General features: G+C 33.3%; 2 protein-coding genes across 2 annotated transcripts; both read right to left on the minus strand.

Annotated features, from left to right (window-relative positions):
- Nucleotides 1-626: 626 nt before the first annotated feature.
- LOC120169733 (mitochondrial proton/calcium exchanger protein-like) lies at nucleotides 627-7817 on the minus strand. Its single transcript, XM_039177857.1, has 14 exons — nucleotides 7122-7817; nucleotides 6701-7013; nucleotides 5644-5790; nucleotides 5474-5562; nucleotides 5270-5362; nucleotides 4406-4532; nucleotides 4216-4280; nucleotides 3917-4091; nucleotides 3465-3659; nucleotides 3294-3341; nucleotides 1840-1980; nucleotides 1663-1745; nucleotides 1412-1527; nucleotides 627-904 (listed from the first exon to the last, which is right to left on the minus strand). The coding sequence occupies exons 1-14, from the start codon at nucleotides 7712-7714 to the stop codon at nucleotides 816-818; spliced, it is 2274 nt and encodes a 757-aa protein (XP_039033788.1). The 5' UTR covers nucleotides 7715-7817; the 3' UTR covers nucleotides 627-815.
- A 2632-nt stretch (nucleotides 7818-10449) lies between these two features.
- Nucleotides 10450-16876, minus strand: LOC120169734 (integrin-linked protein kinase 1-like). The gene is made up of 12 exons (XM_039177858.1): nucleotides 16442-16876; nucleotides 15987-16061; nucleotides 15778-15882; nucleotides 14898-14983; nucleotides 13812-13932; nucleotides 13050-13129; nucleotides 12763-12825; nucleotides 12524-12645; nucleotides 12312-12397; nucleotides 11826-11950; nucleotides 11454-11585; nucleotides 10450-10570 (listed from the first exon to the last, which is right to left on the minus strand). Exons 1-12 carry the CDS (start codon nucleotides 16859-16861, stop codon nucleotides 10564-10566), a joined length of 1422 nt encoding a protein of 473 aa, XP_039033789.1. The 5' UTR covers nucleotides 16862-16876; the 3' UTR covers nucleotides 10450-10563.
- Between the last annotated feature and the right edge of the window lie 2706 nt (nucleotides 16877-19582).

Consider the following 19582-nt stretch of genomic DNA (forward strand, 5'->3'; position numbering starts at 1 on the left):
AAACATGTTCATGTTAAAATAAAATATATATTTATTTTTTTAACGAGGATAGAAAACAATTATTTAAATTTAAATTCTTGATTTGATATCAACTAACACGTACTTTCCCTCGAGCGTCTTGGACCGCAACTTCACTTTAATTAAAGGTCAAAAATGAAATAATCAAAGCAAAATAGTAAAAACGATGGCAAGTTAGTGTGACAATGATGGCGCCAAAAATATTTTTGAAATATACTAATACCGTTGGTCTTGGGATACATGGTAATTACTATAGTGCTTTGTAACTTGTTACGTATAGGAACTCGTCGTGTAACCATGACAAATTTTAATAAAATATAATTTTTTTATTAAAATTTATCATATCTCATGACATGTTCTAATAAAAATATAGACATGATGAGTTCTAAAACACTGTAGTAAATAACATAGATCCTAAAATATAATTGAAGGTGTCGCTCATTAATTATTCCGCATGTATTATTTGCCTGATTCCGCCAAAAACGATCATCAAATTTTAAATCATATAAAGCAAAATATGGTGCACTTCCTTCTCTTTTCAACATCAAGCTCTTTTTCGTGTGTGAATATAATGCATTAACAACTACTAGCAAGTCTAGTAAACCTATAATTTTTACATCTCCTTTTATCCCAGGTTTCTTTATAAAATAAAAGGTCAAGAAAAGAAAAACTGACCCATTCCAACTTGAAGTCCTCCATCAGTCCAGTTCAATACCACCATGCCTGCAACACGTATGCATTCCACCACCTACACCTATCATAATTAATGAAGCTCTCTCGAAAATGGATTACAATCTCTACATTCTTCTTCCCTCCTCCTCGCCACTAGTGTTGTCTTCCATCATACTGCCCAATTTGACGATGTCTTCCACAAGAACTTTTCCATCTATTGCATTCAAACAATGATATAATTACTGTCATTCTTGTGAACAGATGATTCACCCTAACGGATTGTTAGGTAACTTAAGATGTTTCTTTCGATAAAATTACCCTTTTCCGTGCTACATAAAAACGGCAAAAAGGCAGATGAACGACTAATAAATCCAATCAGATTGAGCTAAATTCATATTTTTCTCAATCAGCTTGAGATACGGATTCACCTTGTCCATTGTTAAGATGATACACTTATAAGTAGTTCATTTTCTGCTTAATCATAATGCTCTAAGGATAAAATGGATCTTTCAACTGTTTTACAGCCATGAAAGCAGACTAAGAGGCTCTTCCGGAAATGGATTACATGTCGGAATTACCGATCATAGAAGGGAAAGCAACTGTAACAAGCCAAATTTATAGTAACACTGATATACATTTACCTAAACGAGAAGTATATTCCTGTCTATTTATTTATTAGGACAAAGCTAAAGCAAAAAGGAAGAAGATTTGTGAAGCTGACCTCTATCTTTCGAAAGATTGCTGATGAGTTCTTGCACACCCTCCTTTGCTAATGTATTCTTCAAGTATTGTGCAACAGCAGCCACCTCCTCGGGAGTTACTTTCCCGTCATGATCCCTGTAGGCATAGAACATTTCTCACAAATCCGACTACATAGACCTTGCAGTAATTAATGTGGTGGTAAGCCCCATGTGATGAGTGAGGACGTAGCCAAAAATGAGAAAAGGAAAGAATCAAAAAACAAATTTTCACCTGTCAAGTACTCGCCATCCATCACCAATTTTTGCATCTACGTCATCTATTTCCTTCTCAAGATTTTGGAGCATAGCATCAACCTAATGAGCAGCAAGAATGGTAAAGACTATTATTTCAATCACATGATTAGAAGAGATAAATTGCCAGAAAAACTTGGGCTCGAATAAGTCTTACTTTATCGATAAGCGCTGAAGAAACCTCATCACTATCAGACACTTCACTAGAATGGTCACTTTCCTCTCTTGCAGCCCTATATGCCTTAATGGCATCTTTTTCACCATCTTCTTTGTCTACCATGCTATTATAAAGTTCTATCTGGCAACATTGGCAAAATCCAACATCAGCAGAAAATAAGGGATACGAACAGAATTAGAAAGTTTGTCATTCTTTAACGATTTTTCCAAGTTAAAAAAGTTGCAAATAAATACCAAATGCATTTTATGCTAACCTAGTAAGTCACAACTGAAAAGTCAGTACTCAAAACTATGGTGAGTATTATAGGACTGGAAAAAATTTGAGTTGGTCGAGTTTCTGAATACCATTTTATCATTCAAACATTATTGAAAATTTTCAAGTAGTCAAATTTATGAAATTCGAGTCGAATCAAATATATTTGTTAGTTTCAATTCAAATTTAAATGTAATTGTTTATGATGTCATAAGACTAACTGGTTCCAATTTTCTTTTAAAAAAACCTATCTCTAACCATATACGATATACGTATATACTTCTTCATATGAAAAATTTTCGCATGTGTAAGTAAGATTTTTAATGTTATGTAATAAATCAAATAACATCTAAACTTATATGATACTTTTACTATGTTTTTTTTATAGGAATAATAGATACTTTTACTATGTTATTCGTTTAAAGAATGGATTCAGAGGTCAAATTATTGATGAGAGCATAAAAGATTCAAGGAATTGGTGGGGAGAAAGAATTTGCAAAGTGTTGCACTCGGAGGACCAAATTGAATAAAATGTAAAGTTGAGATACTAAATTGAAAAAAGAGGAATTGGAGTTACATAGGTATTCTACAGTGGTAGAGGTGCATGCGTTTCAAATTTGGTCAAAAATGGACTTAAAACAAAAGAGGAATTGAAGAAACAAGGAAATCATGCAATGTTAATGGACTAAATTGCAAAAAGAGGAAATTTATAGTTTAAAAGTGGAATTGAAGCTACATAGGTATTGTACAGTGGTTGAGGAGCATATGACTCAAATTTGGTCAAAAACAAACCTAAAATGGAGGAAGAATTGAAGAAACAAAGAAATTAGGGACCGAATCGCAAAATAATCAAATTACTTAGCTAAAGACCAAAATGACATCGTTATAAATTTCAGTTTTTTGATTATTCGAACTTTGAAAATCCTAACTAAAAATTTGAGTTGACTTGAATAACTTGAAATTAAAAAAAAATGATTTTTTCGAGTCGAATCGAGTTTTGCTCACATCTACTTAAAACATCTAGACCAAAAGAATAAGAAAATGACATTGCACAAATATTATGTTTTATCTATTAAACTAGCTTCATCGACTGCATAACTAGTTTAAAAAGTTATGTTGACATAATGCCCATGCAGTTTTTTGGGCTAACCAAATAAACGAATATCAAGTTTATAACATACCTCCTTATTGACAAGACCAAGAAACTCTTCACGCTCTCTGCTCACAGACTGCATATGAGGGACAAAGTGAATTCAAATATATATTGCAAGTGGCAATGCTATGAAGAGAACAAAAGAATGGAATCAAAATAATAACTGTCACATAAGAAATTTTTAAAATCGAATCCTTACAGATGCTGAAGCTAAAACAGCCAATGCACGACTGATTTCACAGAGCTGGTCTCTTTTTTCCATTGCTCTTGCTATAGCCTGTTCTTGCGCTTCTCTAGCCGTTGGGATAGTCATCTCTTTCAATGCCACATCTACTTGTGTAGCTTTAGATTCCTTCATCCTTGCCATCTCTTCCTCTTCTCTCTCTTCCTCCTCCTACAAAGGTCCCAAATTAAAACAACCAATGAAATTCAAAGAACCGCACACCTGGAAAGCTGCTTTTGGACCTTTTTTTTAAGCTAAGCAGAAAACGTCAAGACAAAGGCCTCTATTTGCAGGCCTTGAGATTATAACAAACTCCTTCACAACAAGAAGGGTCAACTGAGCCGCATAGTTGGACTAAAACAGCAAAGAACCTACAGTAGAGGAGGCTATTCATATGAAAATAATATAAAACATCTTCCTTTTTCAACCTTGATCAGTTCTTCCTGCATCTCAAGGTACTCTATCTTCCTTCTCCTTTCTGAAACAGGATCTTCAGATGGTAAAGCTGTAACACCAATAGTATCCACAACTTCATCAGGTAGAGAAGAAAGCGTAGCCCGAACAGCATCTTCAGGCTTCAGCTTTCCTGATACTGTGAATGCCCTACAGAGGATATCACATCAGAAATTAAGATTTGGATTTAAAAAGAAATAGCACAGAGTATATCAACTGTTCAGTGCCAGCAAAACACTGAAGAAAGACAACATAAAACACAACTTCAAATCACCTTGAAAGGATCAAAAGGGAAGATGGAACTGCATGATTGAGAGACAAATCCAGCCAATCCCGAAGCTGCACACAGATATTAATCATATTAAGGAGTCACAACAAATGCAGTTGATATTGCAATTAAAATACACAAATAACGTAGTTGAAGGAAACATGGAGTCGTGCAAATCCAGAATAAAAATGAACACCTGTTGACGCATTTCTTCCACCAAGAGTGCTCCAAGCATCCCTCGTTCCCTACAATCTTCACGAAGTTCAGCTTCTGATAGGGAATCCACCCCCTCTGCTTGAATCAACTTGTCATCATTCTTAATCCTAAAATATAAGTAAAAGCTATAATAAGAAAACGGTAACAATAGCAACATTTTTAATGACTTGAAATGAAAAGTACTGAAAAAGGAAAGAGATACGCAGATAAAGGATTTAGAAAAGATAGCTAAGTTAGATCCTAGAAGTTAAACTTGACGAAGTAATTTGCTTCAACTAAAATACCATAGAAAACCATATTGAAAAAATTTCATTGCCTTCTATATTCCTAGAACACCGCACTTGGTATGTAGTTTCAGCATATTCCTTATATAAATGAAGGAATTGAAGGGGACACGCCTATGCATTCAAATTTCCAAATTTTATAGATATGACATATTATTCCAAATCAGTATCACTGGGCTCTCAAAACAAAGACCACCCCCTCCCCAAAATCTAAATCAGAAAACTATATAAATAAAGAATTTTAAAATGTACTAACACAAGTTATTGTTTAAGGGATAAACTTAAATATGCTTAAACTTTACAAGTGGTAAAAGAGAACTACCAATAAATAGTAAGTAGGTATCCCTACGAAAGAAAAAAAATTCTCATGAGTTCATAAAGATCTAGAGAAAAAAAGTCAGGAAAAAATAAACCACTTAGGCAACCACAACAAGAAAAAAGTTCAATAAGCAGATCTGATACAATCCATTCACTCTTCTTGCATGCATCAAATTCCATTCATATGTTCTTCCGAAACAAGGTACACAAAAGTTAATTTAGATTGAATAAAAGCATTTTACCTTTGGAGTCTCTTCCGAAGCATATAACGCAAATAAGCATCTGTTCCAAAAGGGCTGATTCCCATGTATTTGCACATATTTACCAATCGAGGCCTGGTAGAGAAAAATACAACAAACATGACAAAGTCATACAACATCTAAATTAACACTTCAATTTATATTTAGTAGTCAAATGGTTTCAAATACAAAATATCTACGACTGACCTGCTGATATTATCTAGAGTGAGTTCATCATTAAACAGCTTGGCAAAGCTAAGAATTTCATCATTAGATACACCAGCACCCCGTCTGACCTGCAAAATATTGTAATTTCTAAAGGTGAATAACAGAAGGGAAAAGAGGCATGAAAACCCATAGGTGAGATAGGATCTTACCCTATTCAAAAATTCATCAAGATCTTCAGCGGTCTGCTTGATTTCTCCACTCCTTGAATTTTTAACCTCCTTTGCCATTTCTTTGACTGTATCTTGAAGAAACTTGGCATATTCTATTCTTGCCTGGAGCCTCCTTTTCAGTGCTTCCTACATGTTCAGCAACTGAGAAAAATGCATTGACCGAAAAAAGGGGAGGGGTGCAGGGACATGCCACACACCAGACCTAAGGCACTCATTTGATAACACTTCTACAAAACCAAAGCATTCCCTAATGCAGGACACAACAGCAATAGCGCAGACCATTCAATTGTCTAGATAATATTCCTGTCTGGAGAACATATATTCTGCAGATTTCCCGTGATTAAATGCAAAAAGAAGTAAGGATACCTTAAGATAATCCTGATTTACATAGAAAGGCCTATCCCTATTGATGTATATCTATCTACTTCAAATTATCAGAAATAGCCCAATAGAGATTATCAATTATACTATTTATTATAACCTCGTCATGTTTTATCTTATTGATCATTTTCCCTATATTTTTCACTTCCCTCTTTATTTCTCCGGGGCAAGGTACTTCAACATTCCACTTGTTAAAAACTCATTCATATCCATTTAAGAAGCTTAAATCAAGGTGAACATAAAACTTGTTAAAAATTTTGTTCACATACATGCTCTAAATCAAGATTTAAGATCCGACAGCACTTCTTCGAATAAACAACAACAACAATAATGATAATCAGAAAACTTCATGCAATGCATTTTTTTCACATATGCAACCACAATAATATCATGGTGAATAAAAAACTCTTGTTTTGGAAGAAAACTAAACAAATAATGAAATATCATTTTAAGCGTGACAAAGAAAATGATGCACTCATTCCCACCAACATTATGAATCATGAATAAAGATAAACTAAAAGATCAATGGTTCTGGCTTTAACACGAGAGGTTCTAAAAAGAGACAAAAGAACTTAAAGAATAAAGCTTGAATAGCAAAGCGTTATAAATCAAATTAACCATGAAGGCAAGCAAAAATTGAAAAACGTTACTCTACCTGCTCTTTCATCTTGTCTTGAAAAGTAGATGGCAGCATGTTAGGGAACAGTTTCAAGAAAACAGGCAGAAGAAATTCCATGAATGGAACTATGATAAAAACTGCAAATGGAACTAGCCTAAAGATATCGGCAGTAGTTCGTGTCAGTTGTTGCCTTTCCCTTCTAGATAAACTTCTACCACCAGCAAGCTTTAGCAGCAATCGTGAGCTGATCCTCACATCAGCCCAAAGTAGCTTAAAACCCAACCAGTAGTGTTGCAAAGTAGAGCGGATTTCATGTTTCCAATGAACAAGTTTCTTGGCCCAATCCTCCCTGTAAAAAGCAATAGAATAACAAATATGCAGTAAACTAAAAATCAATATGAATCATGTTAATTGAGTTATTTATATTATTGAAAAAAATTAAAGGATGCAGTTTTACCTGCTCATTGAAGCTACAGCTCTTAAAGCAGGACCAATCCCAATAACTGTGGCCCATACTCTTTGCAAAATGGACTTGGCAACCTTTTGAGAATATTGCAACCGTTTAGCTTTGGCTTTGGATTTAGCAGTACTCAAACCTTCAACAGCTTGATCACATTCTTCTGCAGATGCTTCCTTTCTCTTTTTTGCAACCAATTCTTCATTTCCCTCATCATCACTGCCGGGTTCAGGTTGTCTAGCAGTAGCTGTTGAGGCATGCCGAACAGAATATGACATCAATCTGACACTCAATGGAGAATTGAATTGGAATTTTCCACTTCCAGGACTCAAAACTGAGATTCTCTGAGATTTATAACTAAAATATCCTGATCCTGAAAAACCCACTAAACCCTGTTCCGCAACTGAATTTACATCCAATTTCTTTGGATGATTAATATCTTCAGACAGACAGTTCACATTGGATATATAACCACGCAATTCCAGCTTCTGAGTTGGATGGCCAAGAAACTGGAAGGTCTGGACTGGGCATAGTGACGCATTCAGGTAATCGGAAACAAATCTTCTCCTTCTTAAAATTGCTCTAGAAGCCATTTTCAATTGTTTTTCTTATCAACAGGATATTCACCTTCCTCGAACAACCACTCAATTAACTTGGTTGAGATAACATTTCAAATAAAGAACAACATACCTACAAGAGGATGAACAATAAACAAAGTTTTGGTATACGAAGAAGGTATTATTTCATCACAATATACTACAAAGGCCAACAAAATCATAATGTCAATATCCAAAAGAAAATTATAATTAATCCTTGAAATCAAGGAGTCAAGATCAGGAGTTGCTCAAGTAAAATCAGACTTCTTATTCAGTTCAAGGGTGATAATTAACAAATAAAGGACAACTAAAAAATAATTAAAAAAATATTTATTCAAAAAACTCATGAACAGCGCAGAATACTACCATAAGTTTATCATCACAAAATAATAATAAAAAATCAGTCGATAATCATTTCATCGACTATTTTCAATATATCACTTCAGTCCTCTATTGGCATCAAGTAAAACAATCCAAACAACACCGAGATAAATTCTCACTTCGTTTGAAACTGGAAATTGAAAAATATCAACGAGAAATACTGACAAGTGAAAACGATAACATAGATCCGATATTCATTACTCATCACGGATTCGACTAGAAACACTTAAGGCTACAATAATAAACTCGGAAGCAGCAAAATTCAACGATAACAAGAAACAAATGAATTGCTGATGAAAAGAAGTTTCACTTACAGTGTTCATGCGAGAGATAAGATCATAATATTTCGGATCAATCACACGAAGGAAATTAAGAGCTCAAATGCAAGAAAATGAAAAGGAAAACAAAGCAAGGCAGGGGAATTATATGCGGGCAAAAAATTGGAGGGTTTAAGAGGGGGATGGGCTGGATATAGTGAAAAATTAGTCTGCAACGCCGGTGTGTTTTAAGGAGAGTGTGAACCGTCGATTTGTTTGACTATTTCATCTTGATTGTTGTGGCTTCTGCTTTTGACCTGTATTGTTGATTTTGCCATTGGTAAGTTGACCCAGAGAATAAATAAATATTTTTAAACTAATCACTGTTAAAATTAAGAAAAATTTTGGGTAGGGTATTGTTTTATTAAGTTTCTTGACTATTAAAAGTTATAAAACGGTTATTCGACTATATAATGTTGATTTATTAAGTCTCTCGATTATTAAAAGTTATAAAATGGTCAACCGACTATTCATTATGTTTAAAACTCTTGCTTTTCCGTTAAAATATTAATAGTTGTCTAAGTTGGACATTAACATAATGTCCGAGATATGATAGTCATTTTAGATTTTGAGATTAAATTTTTTTACATCACACTCAACATATTAACATTTAGCTCAGAATATCGTTTTATCATATCACACCTAAATCACACTTAACAAGAATAAACAAAGAAACCAACAAGTGTGTTATAAATAACATGATAATTTTAACTCTAAAACTCTTTTGATTTTGATTTGATCTTACAATTGACTTTCTTGTTATTGTCCATTTGAATCTTGGTCCATTTTATATCTTCTAACTTCATTCTAACCGTTTGGAGCCATTGGAGATTGATTAGAGCCGTTGGTTTCATTAATTTTGAGCATTTAATGCTCACTTGCATATTTGGTATCGATACTAGATAGTGGATATCGAAACCAATCATCCTAACGGTCAAAATTATAGTCATTGAATCATCAATATCTATATTGTTCATGTGAGTATCGATACTTACCTACCAGTATCGATATCAACGCCATGATATCGATACCAAAAAACCTACTTGAATTTTGGTATCGAGACTGGCATGTTGATCTTGTGACTGAAAAGGGTTTGCCAAAAATTAAGTGTTTTGAGCTTTAAAACAATATTTGTAAAATATAAAATTACTCAAGAACACTTATTATTATTTTTCACACTTAAAAACGCTTGAAAATAATTTATGACAAACTATTTATAAAATCGTAAAATACAATTTTAATAACTTAAATCATTTAAAACTTCATGTTATATCAAAATTAAAGGTTGGTTCGACAATATTAAATATAACCTTTGTTCTGGACTACTTTAAAAGTATAATGCGTAATTTTAGGTGAAATTTTTCTTAGGGACTGTTTGTTTACTTTAGAATGATTAAGTGCTGAATGATTAAGAGGGTCTGTATGAATTAGCTTTGAATGTGACATGCTGTTTGATATTGACTCTGAATCATTCAGAATGTACTTTGATGCTGAATCATTCAACGCTGTTTTGTTGACTGATTTAGAGCCAAACAAACAGCCCCTTAGTTTTACGTAGTTATGTATATATTGTAGGCCCATGCATTGTGTATATTATAAATTAAGTCTTTTCTACAAATAATACAAATAAGCACTATTTTGCAAATATCTAACTGAAAAACATTAGTTAGTTATTGCAATATTTTTTAATAAATATGTGATAAATATAAAGTAGTATCTGTTTAAGGATAACTCTCAACCATCTGACATTCAATAATTTTACCTGTGATATTTATGATGTTCGAATCTGAGACCTCAAGGAATAATATTTAAATAAGTGATAATTATTTTCATTAATTTAATTTGAGACGCATCAGTTCGAAAAAAAATGGAAAAAAGGACCAAAATTGAAAGCACTATAAAAGCAACTCAAACATTTAATTCTCAAAACTAAAACAAAAAATTTATTGTCAAGGCCATCAAAGACCATAATTTCAACAGGAACAGTTCCAGCTCCTGGACAGACAAAAAGAATGAAAATCACTTCCTTTCTGCTTCTAATAATTTCAACAGGATTTTATACATTACAGTATTTAATATGATGAAGCTTCAAAAATCCGATATCATATTCCCTCGAAATCTTCATCCGATTTGCCGTTTCCCCTCCCCTTATTTCCTGCAAAGAATCCGATGTTGATCATATCTGGTTAGATTATGAAGGATACTTCAGGATTATGGAATAACAGCATTTACAAAGGAATCTTTATCTATGGGTCTAATGCTTTAAAAGCTACATGTGTGCTTCCATTTTCTCAGTACAAGATATTTTTGTATCCTATGCTGGCCTACTCGGTCGTGGAAGTAAGCAGATCATCAACAAATTCAGGTTATATCCCGATTTTGAAACGAACTCCCTCTTCGGTAAATCGAGATGCCAACAAGTTTTCTCCATTCAACCCTTGCTCGTTAACTAGGTGTGCGTGTGTGAATGTGTGTCCGTGTGTATCAAAATTGAACTTCTCATTTCGAATACGTAATAAATATATAATGTGTGCGCATGTTTGAATGAACTTGTCTATTGCAACTTGAACTTCTCATGTAGAAGATACTACTATGGGCACATGCATGGAAATGCCGTCTACAGATATCTACACATATCTACACGGCTTCAACTCACACATAATGAAGTTACTCATAGAAGTTCCAATCGGCAATACCGAAATCAAACTGATTTCTACCTACCTCCCCTAACTATTCTTGTATGATAAATATGACACTGGAACTTGCTTCTATAGTAAATAATCCATTTCACTGTACTGGCGGGTAATCTATAACTTAACAATCAGATTTCAGACAGCAACTTAATCAGAAACCCAGCACAGAAACAACCTTGAATACTTCAAGGGGCCAAAGATAAATTCAAGCTCAAATTAGAGCTCAATATAGAAGCCTTAGAAGAAACATTGGGTATGCTCATGATATGATGAGGAATTCTAACAACATTTCATTCATATGTAACATATAAAAACTTAGAGTGAAAATTGGTAACAGAAGCATACCATGGAAGCTTGAAAGCGTCTTTCCACCGCGCATGTTTTGAGCAGTTGGCAACTATTTTGTCTAATCGTACAATGATCTCCGAAAAAGTCGGTCTAACAACAGGTTCTTTAGCCCAACATTCTTCAATTAACCTGTTCATACATTATAATGTAGTAAAGCTTCGAGTATATTTTATGTCCATATTTCGGTACAAGATAAAGCTTAGGATGCACTGTGATTCTTTCTTCTGAAAAGAAAGACACACGCACAGAGTTTTTTTAATTAAATGAGTAAGAAACATAAAACAACCCATACAAACATAACACAGTCGTTAATTCAATAACCTAACTTGAGGTCAAAAAACACGTTTTCATCTCAAACCCCAAACTTACTCTTTTAAGTCCGGAGGATAACTTTTTGACTTTGATTTGAATGATGGTCTTCTGTCTTCCAAACACATCAATCTCAAAATCTCTTCAGCAGGTTTGGGATGAAAAGGCACTACTCCTTCGATCATCTAAATTCATACAAGAACAAAACAGAAAAAGTGGTTAATACGGATTATTGAACAAAAAAGCAGCTTTAATTGTCTGAACAATTACTCCCTCGACCCCCTACCAAAAAATTCCGCACCTTGATTACTCTCATAAATCTCACTCAAACTACCACACAAGCAGAAAAAATTACAGCAGAAATTATCACAATGTGGGAAGCAGTTGAGCATCCATTCTTTGTAGAAAAAAGGAAATCACATTTACTATCTGCAAGATGTCAGCAAGAAACAAGGAATAAAACTATTGGAGGCAGTTTACTGCCTTTAGTCAGAATGGAACTTCCATTCGTGTCAGTTGATAACAAACGTTTGAGAAACCATGTACCTCGTATAGAATGACACCAAAGGAATATGAATCAACACTTCGATCCATTACCAAATTTTTATAAAGTTCAGGTGCTGCATATATATCTGTAATCAGAAAAAACAAATTATTAGTCACAGTTTTACCATGAGCAGAAAGAACATATGTATCATATTTATACACATCCAAAGAAACCGTTTTCTTTTTTTTCTTTCTTTCTTTCACAAACGTACTTTTTGGATCAAAATGTTCGTTTGGATGTGCTAATTTTGCCTTGTCAGGTGCTATTCTTGTCAATCTCAACAAACCAAATCCAGATACCTTCAAATGACCTCCATTATCCATCAAAATGTTTCTGGAACCTTACCAAATTTCCAATATTAAAGAACAGTATATCACAATGAGTACAATAAAGAATTATCACTTGCCATTTCTGCAAGCATTATGTCAACTTCTGCAGTGGTTGCCTTACTTTGTCCTTAAATTGCAGTGGATAATTGGCTCTGGTTTACACTCATGAAGGTAATTCATTCCCCTGATATCAAGAAAATAAAAGTCAATAAAGTGAATAACCAGGAGAAATAAAATACTTGAAGCAGTTCCATGCACTATTGAATAAAGGGTATTAAAGGATAGAAGAACAAGCATATTCCGAACATTAACATCCGAGTTTAGCTTAGGAGAAAAATAGGACTAATGGTGATCAAAGTGACAATAACAAAAACAATTCTTGAAGTATAATCCAAAGAAAGCACATGCCTGGCAACGTCAAGAGCAAATCTTAAGACTTTGGATGGTGATATACGCCCTTTCTTATGAAGGTAGCATCCCAAATCACCCTAAAATAAGGACAATCACCGTAGTAATGATAATTTAGTAAGTAAAACACCAAATACCTTCTCTACACAAAGCAAACTAAGCTGATGAAACAATATCTCGGCGTAGAACACATTTCTATAACCAAATATAGGAACCATACCGGAAAAGCTTAAAGTACACACCATTGCAAGGATGCATAGAACATATCAAAAGCTCTAGTGTAGAAATGCAATACAAAGAAAACAAAGTTGAATCAATAAGTAACTGAAGATGGTTGAGGCTAATTTCATTAATTAGGGAGCCACTCTAGACAATGGATAAGTCGTTCCTCAATTCTTCATTTCACCACACAGGCAATATACAGTGATTTTGTTTACAAAATGAACACACATCCTAATCTTTTCCACTACCTAGTGTCAGTTGTTCTGTTTATTCATTTTAAATTCGGCACCACCTAAACTATACCCGAGAAAACTTTTAGGCCTGTGGGGAAACCTTAATTGTTTAGTCATCTCACTTTCCCTTTTTTCTATGTAAATGGATGTGTCTCTCTTCAATTACTATTTCACACAGAAGCCTGCACAAAAACAGATAAAATAGACAAATTAACAGAACATAAATACAAGCAAGATAGTCAAGGGGCAAGCAGCAAGAAGAACAAGAGTTCGGGGGGTAGGGGGGAAGAGAGAGAGAGATGCTTACTTTTGAAGGATACTCGGAAACAATCATCATGGGAAAATTTTGTGTAACAGCTCCAACAAATTGAACCACATTAGGATGTCGAACTTTTTCTAGCAAAGTTAGCTCATGCTTGAAATCATTTCTGTTGAAGAGTACACACACCCATATAAAATATATGGTTGTATTAGGCTCCGCAAGAAAATTGGTAAAATAAAATCTTAACATCCTTTAACAATAATTAGAAAAATCATACAATTCTCAGAAAACAATAAATGTAAAGTAACAAAATAAAGTATGTCCTAATCTCCATAGAAGTTGAGATAACAAAATCATCTACTTAACAATGTAACCTCAAAATTTGTATTGAATGCATTTAGTACTGCTGGTGCCATTATACCAGATAAAAAATTATTGAAGGAACTCAGAGGCATATTCCCTAACTAAACTAAAAGAAGAAAGTGATATGAATAAATGAAAGTGCATAATTGGTAAAAAGTACATCAAAATTTTACACACAAATCACTCTAGTACCCAGTGGCAGTACAAGGCTGTTAGAATGTTGCTTTACAACAGCTTTATTCAGTATTAATTCTATCAGAACTAGAGCTATATTAGGCTATTGCTGCTCCCAATAAATATACCATAGTTTCTTCTTGTTGGAACTTATATTGCATAACTTATTTTCTGAAAGAAATTCAGCAAACATACTTGTTTCTTACCCAGTTCTTGAGCTATATGCATGTTGGAAAGCGTACAATTTCTCCAGTCAACCTTTTGAAACATTCATATACAAACTTATTTGCATGGCCCATAAAAACAAGCATAAAAGTGGCAAAAGAGGATATGGGTAATTCTATGCATAAACATGATAAGAAACACACAAATTTATTGCGTCATAGATATCTAAATAAGAACCAGCACGCAGTATGATGCATGAGGGGCACTAAAGACCAAGTGTACATAGAAAAGGAATGTGCACAGTAACAGAAAGTATAAATGACTGATGTCAATAAGTAAATAACATATGTATGTTTTTTTTATAGAAATAACATATGTATGTTGATTCACATAAGTCAAACACATCAAGAAAACAAGGTAAGTGCATACATGATCTCAGGATCTGAATAGCTATCTGTGTCTAGTATCTTCACAGCAACCTTCGTGCCATTCCATTTTGCAACTTGATATGATCCCTGACAAGTGATTTATGAATGTTAACAATCTATCAATATATATATATATTCTTTGTTATTTTTTTATTCTTATACACACACACATACATGTACGAGTGTGTGTATATAAGACAAAGAACAAAGAGCATCTGATAGAGCTTCTAAACTTTGAAACGACAATATATACAAATTCATCAAGCTGCAAATCTGTGCAGTGTGCATCAAGCCCAGATACAAAAATCGTGGCTGCCTAAAAGTCAGACACGGCTACAACAAAGGTCTGCTCAAAGGAGCAACAGTTTGGTGAAAATTTGAGGGAGATAGTGGAGAGTAAAATACATTTCTTCATGTAAAATTATGAAGGAAGTAAACTATTTTATATGTGATTGAAAAGTTCCAAGCTTTACCATGAAATTAAAGAAAAACCTCAATCTTGAGTCCATCTTGGCAATCAAAAACAGATTGCCACCAAGAATATAAGATAACAGATTGTTTTAAATTATGAAAATGCAGAGACCATAAGAAAATATTGAATGCATGTGGCATCCATATAATGTCAAATAAGCCACTATTGACCTTAAAAAGCTATTAAGAAAAAATGCTCACTTATCTAGCAAGAAGCATAATGTCTCTTGAAGGCGAATCTGAACAGAAAACAGATCCAAATCTAGCAAAAGAAGCCTAGCTAATCCTTTCCCAGTGGAATACATGAAACATAAGATACTATCAGCAGATCAACCTGATCCCTTTCACATTGGACCATACATGAATGTCCAAAAGAATCAATGCAGTAAAAATAATTTAAAGAACCATACCTTTGTTATACCATCAGACTTCCGAACTTGAAGCTCCAAGGGATTAAGTTCGTACTCAGGAACCTCTCGAGGATTAGAAACTGTCATTGGCGTATTCCTGATTTTCTAATATCATAGAATATATATAAATATCAATCATCATACATGCATGAATTGCAATCATAGACAGAAATGAAGTTTAGATTGAAGAAGAAAGCTTAATGTCGTACAGGAACTTTAGCACCACGGGCCTTCAAAATATTGTAGACCTCCATATTTCCATAATACTTAGCATCCGCAGCTGCCTGCCCATACAAAAAAATAAATTTACTAGCATGATCAATATGCGTTCACTTCATCATAAATCAAACTGAATTTCATACGTAATCTGTCATATGCAGTATCATCAAGGAAGTTAAAATTAGAATTAGAATTCCGGGCTGACATTAAATCTCAAACTTAAGCGCATTTATCTGCCTCTTTTTTCTCCCTAGAGTATTCATCTTAGTTTTCCAAATCCAAGCAGCAGATAATTTTCAAACTTGAACAAAATCATTGAATTTCCTAGTTCGAAGCCCATAAATTTTATTAACAAAACCAACCAACAGAGATGAATTATATTAGCATTGAAACTGCAAATGAGTCTTATTCCCAGGAAGGAACAATAGTAGAAGAAGAAGAGTACCGTGCTACCCCAACGATCACGGGCATCAATATTAGCCTTCCTAACAAGAAGAAGCTTAACAACCTCAACATGGCCTTCACAAGAAGCGATGTGCAAAGCAGTACGGCCATCCAAATCAATACTATTAACGTCAACGCCTTCATTCAGCAAATCCTCCACTCCTTTGACGTCCCCTCTACACGCCATGAACAGCAGCTGCATGGTCGTGTCAAGGTTCTCCGGCACCGCCATCTCATCATGGATGGGACTCCGCCTGATCGGGTCGAGCGACGACTGCCGTCCGAAGCTGAACCTTTGGTTGTTCTTCCGAGGGTCGAGTGATGCCTGCCGCGTGAACTGCCGGTTGAAACTCTGTTTCAACGACCCGGTCGAAAACTGGCGGGAGATTCCCCGATTCAGCTGCTCTGCTAAGTTCGCCATTGTCGTTTCGTATGATAACAACAAAAGGGTAATCGAGAAATGAACTGCAAAGTCTCGGAACCGCAAGTAATTCATATAATGATCATCGGAACAGCTACATGTAAAGGGGGGAAATTCTGGGTTCGTACGATAATTGGGAGAGAAAGAGGAAGACATTTTAAAGCTCAGGGATCTCAATAATGGATCCCAAAGCCTGAAACAGGGGATGATGAAAGGCTAAAATAGATGATTTGAGATCCGAGCGAGGCGCAGAGGAACAACTAAAATAGAGAAGAATGAATGAAAAGCTGGTGGATTTTGGTGTTGAACAACAAATGCCTTGTTTTTCTCCTTCACTCTGGTTTACGTTTTCGGGGCCTACGAAATCAGCGAAAATGGCGTTAATCGAAATATTTATTAATTTACGAGTAAACTACTTTTTAATTCTAATATTTTTTAAAGGGTAAACTATAGATTTTAATGTCTAAACTATCAATTTTATTTTATTTTAGTATTTAAATTTTTATTTTTTTTTAAATTATGTTTGATGTTAACTTTTTATTTCATTTTAATATCCTCTGTTAATTGATATTTTTATGAGTAAATTACATTATTCATAACTCAACTATCTTCTCATTCTTATTTTGGTCATTGAGTTTTAATTTTTTTTATCTTTCAAATTATTCTTATTTCTATTACTCTAAATTATTATATTAATATTTTTATGACATGTCATATTTTAATTATTATTTTATTAATATATGATTGAAATAAAAAAGGGACATGTTAGAGAGGCTGATAAGAGTGAGGTTATGAGGTGGGGTGAGCTATTTGTGATTTAGAGTTTGTGCTATAATTTTTGGATTTGAGTATAATTTTAAATTTGATTTTTTGTTTTAATTATATATTAATAAAATAATAATAAAATTTCATATCACAAAAATATTTTAAAAAATAGAGTGATTAAAATAAAAAGTAATTTGAAAGTTGAGTAGTTAAATTAAAAAAATTAAACTTTAGTGACCAAAATAGGAGTGAGAAGATATTTGAGTGATGAATGGTGTAATTTACCCATAAAAATCACATACACCTTGTTAAGTTTTTAATGGCTAGATAATAAAATAAAACAAAAAGTAAACATTAGGTATGGTTTTGAGAAGAAAAATAAAACAAAATTTAACGTTAAATTTTGATTTTTTTTAAAGTTTAGTTACTAAAACATACCGAAACTGATAGTTTAGGTACTAAATGTGTTAAGTTTTTAACGGTGAGTATTAAAATGAGATGAAAACTAAACGTTAAATACGATTTAAAAAAATAAAAAATTAGGTACTAAAATGGACCAAAATTTATAATTTGGGTATTAAATGCGTAGTTTACCCTTTAATTTATTAGCATGTATAAATTTATATGTTAAATATTTAATGCAACATATGAAAAGTTTAGTTATTAGTAAAATATAATGTAAAAAAAACTTAATGCTTTATTTTAAGATAAAAAATTATAATATTTTATTAAATAATCATTTTAGTCCTTATTCCCTTTTTTTGAGCATTTTACCTCCAAGATTTCATTTTTGGGTAAATCACCCCTATTGTGGAGTTATGATCGTTCATTGACTAACAGTTTTTACATATAGAGGGGTCTTTTTCCCTAAAATAAAATGTTGAGGGTCAAAATGCTCAAAGAAAAAGAATGAGATCAAAGTGATTATTTTTCAAATATTAGGGACAGTGACGAAGCTATGTAGGAGCGAGACGGTGCCCGAACCCATCCAAATTTTTTTATCATTAAATAATATAGGAACAATTTTCTATTTAGACTTTTAAATTTTGATTTACTATGATTGCCCCCTAATTTTTATTGTTAATTATACTTTGTTTCTTTAAATTAAAGTCCTGACTCCATCCCTAATTAGGAATTTTTTTATCATTATCTCCATTTATAATATTTCAAAGTTTTTTTTAAAAAAAAATTAGATGTTTAAAGGGCTTTTAATGGGTGGAATGTGGATGTGAATTTGCAGGCAAAGAAAGGATTTTGTAAAGGCAGTGAAAGGAAGGTTGCAGCACAAGAATTTTAAAGTGCAATTACTTGCTTTGACGGTAAATTTTAATTTTTGGAATTTAAATAATTTTTTTTTCTGGAGATGGATATTTGATGTGGATTAATTAATTTTGAAGCTTTTGGAGACAATAGTAAAGAATTGTGGAGACTTTGTCCATTATCAGATCAATGAGAGAGAAGTATTGCGCGGTAGGATCAAAATTGTGAAAAAGAAGGTAAATTTGTTTTCATATTATAGAGTTGTTTTAAAGCATCATAGGGTAGATTACTCAAATGGTCTCTTCACTATAGCACGTTGTTTTGTTGAGTCCTCTGATTATTAAAAGTTATAAAATAATGTTTCGACTATAGGACGTTGCTTTGTTGAGTCCCTTGACTATTAGAAGCTACAAAATGGGCACCCGACTATTCATTATGTTTCAAACTCGTCCTTTTTTGTTAAAACACTAACGATAGTCTAAGCTGGATGTTGATTTGTTGTCTGAGATATGATAGTCGTTTGAGATTATGGGATCAAATTGTATCATATCTCAGACAACAAATTAACATCCATCTCAGATTGTCGTCAAATTTTTAACGGAAAAAGACAAATTTGGAACATAATGAATAGTCGAGTGATTATTTTGTAACTTTTAATAGTCGGGGGACTCAATAAAGCAACATCCTATAATCAAA

Source organism: Hibiscus syriacus, unplaced genomic scaffold, assembly GCF_006381635.1.
Source record: "Hibiscus syriacus cultivar Baekdansim isolate YM2019G1 unplaced genomic scaffold, ASM638163v2 tig00111769_pilon, whole genome shotgun sequence".
In the NCBI taxonomy this organism is placed as follows: domain Eukaryota; kingdom Viridiplantae; phylum Streptophyta; class Magnoliopsida; order Malvales; family Malvaceae; genus Hibiscus; species Hibiscus syriacus.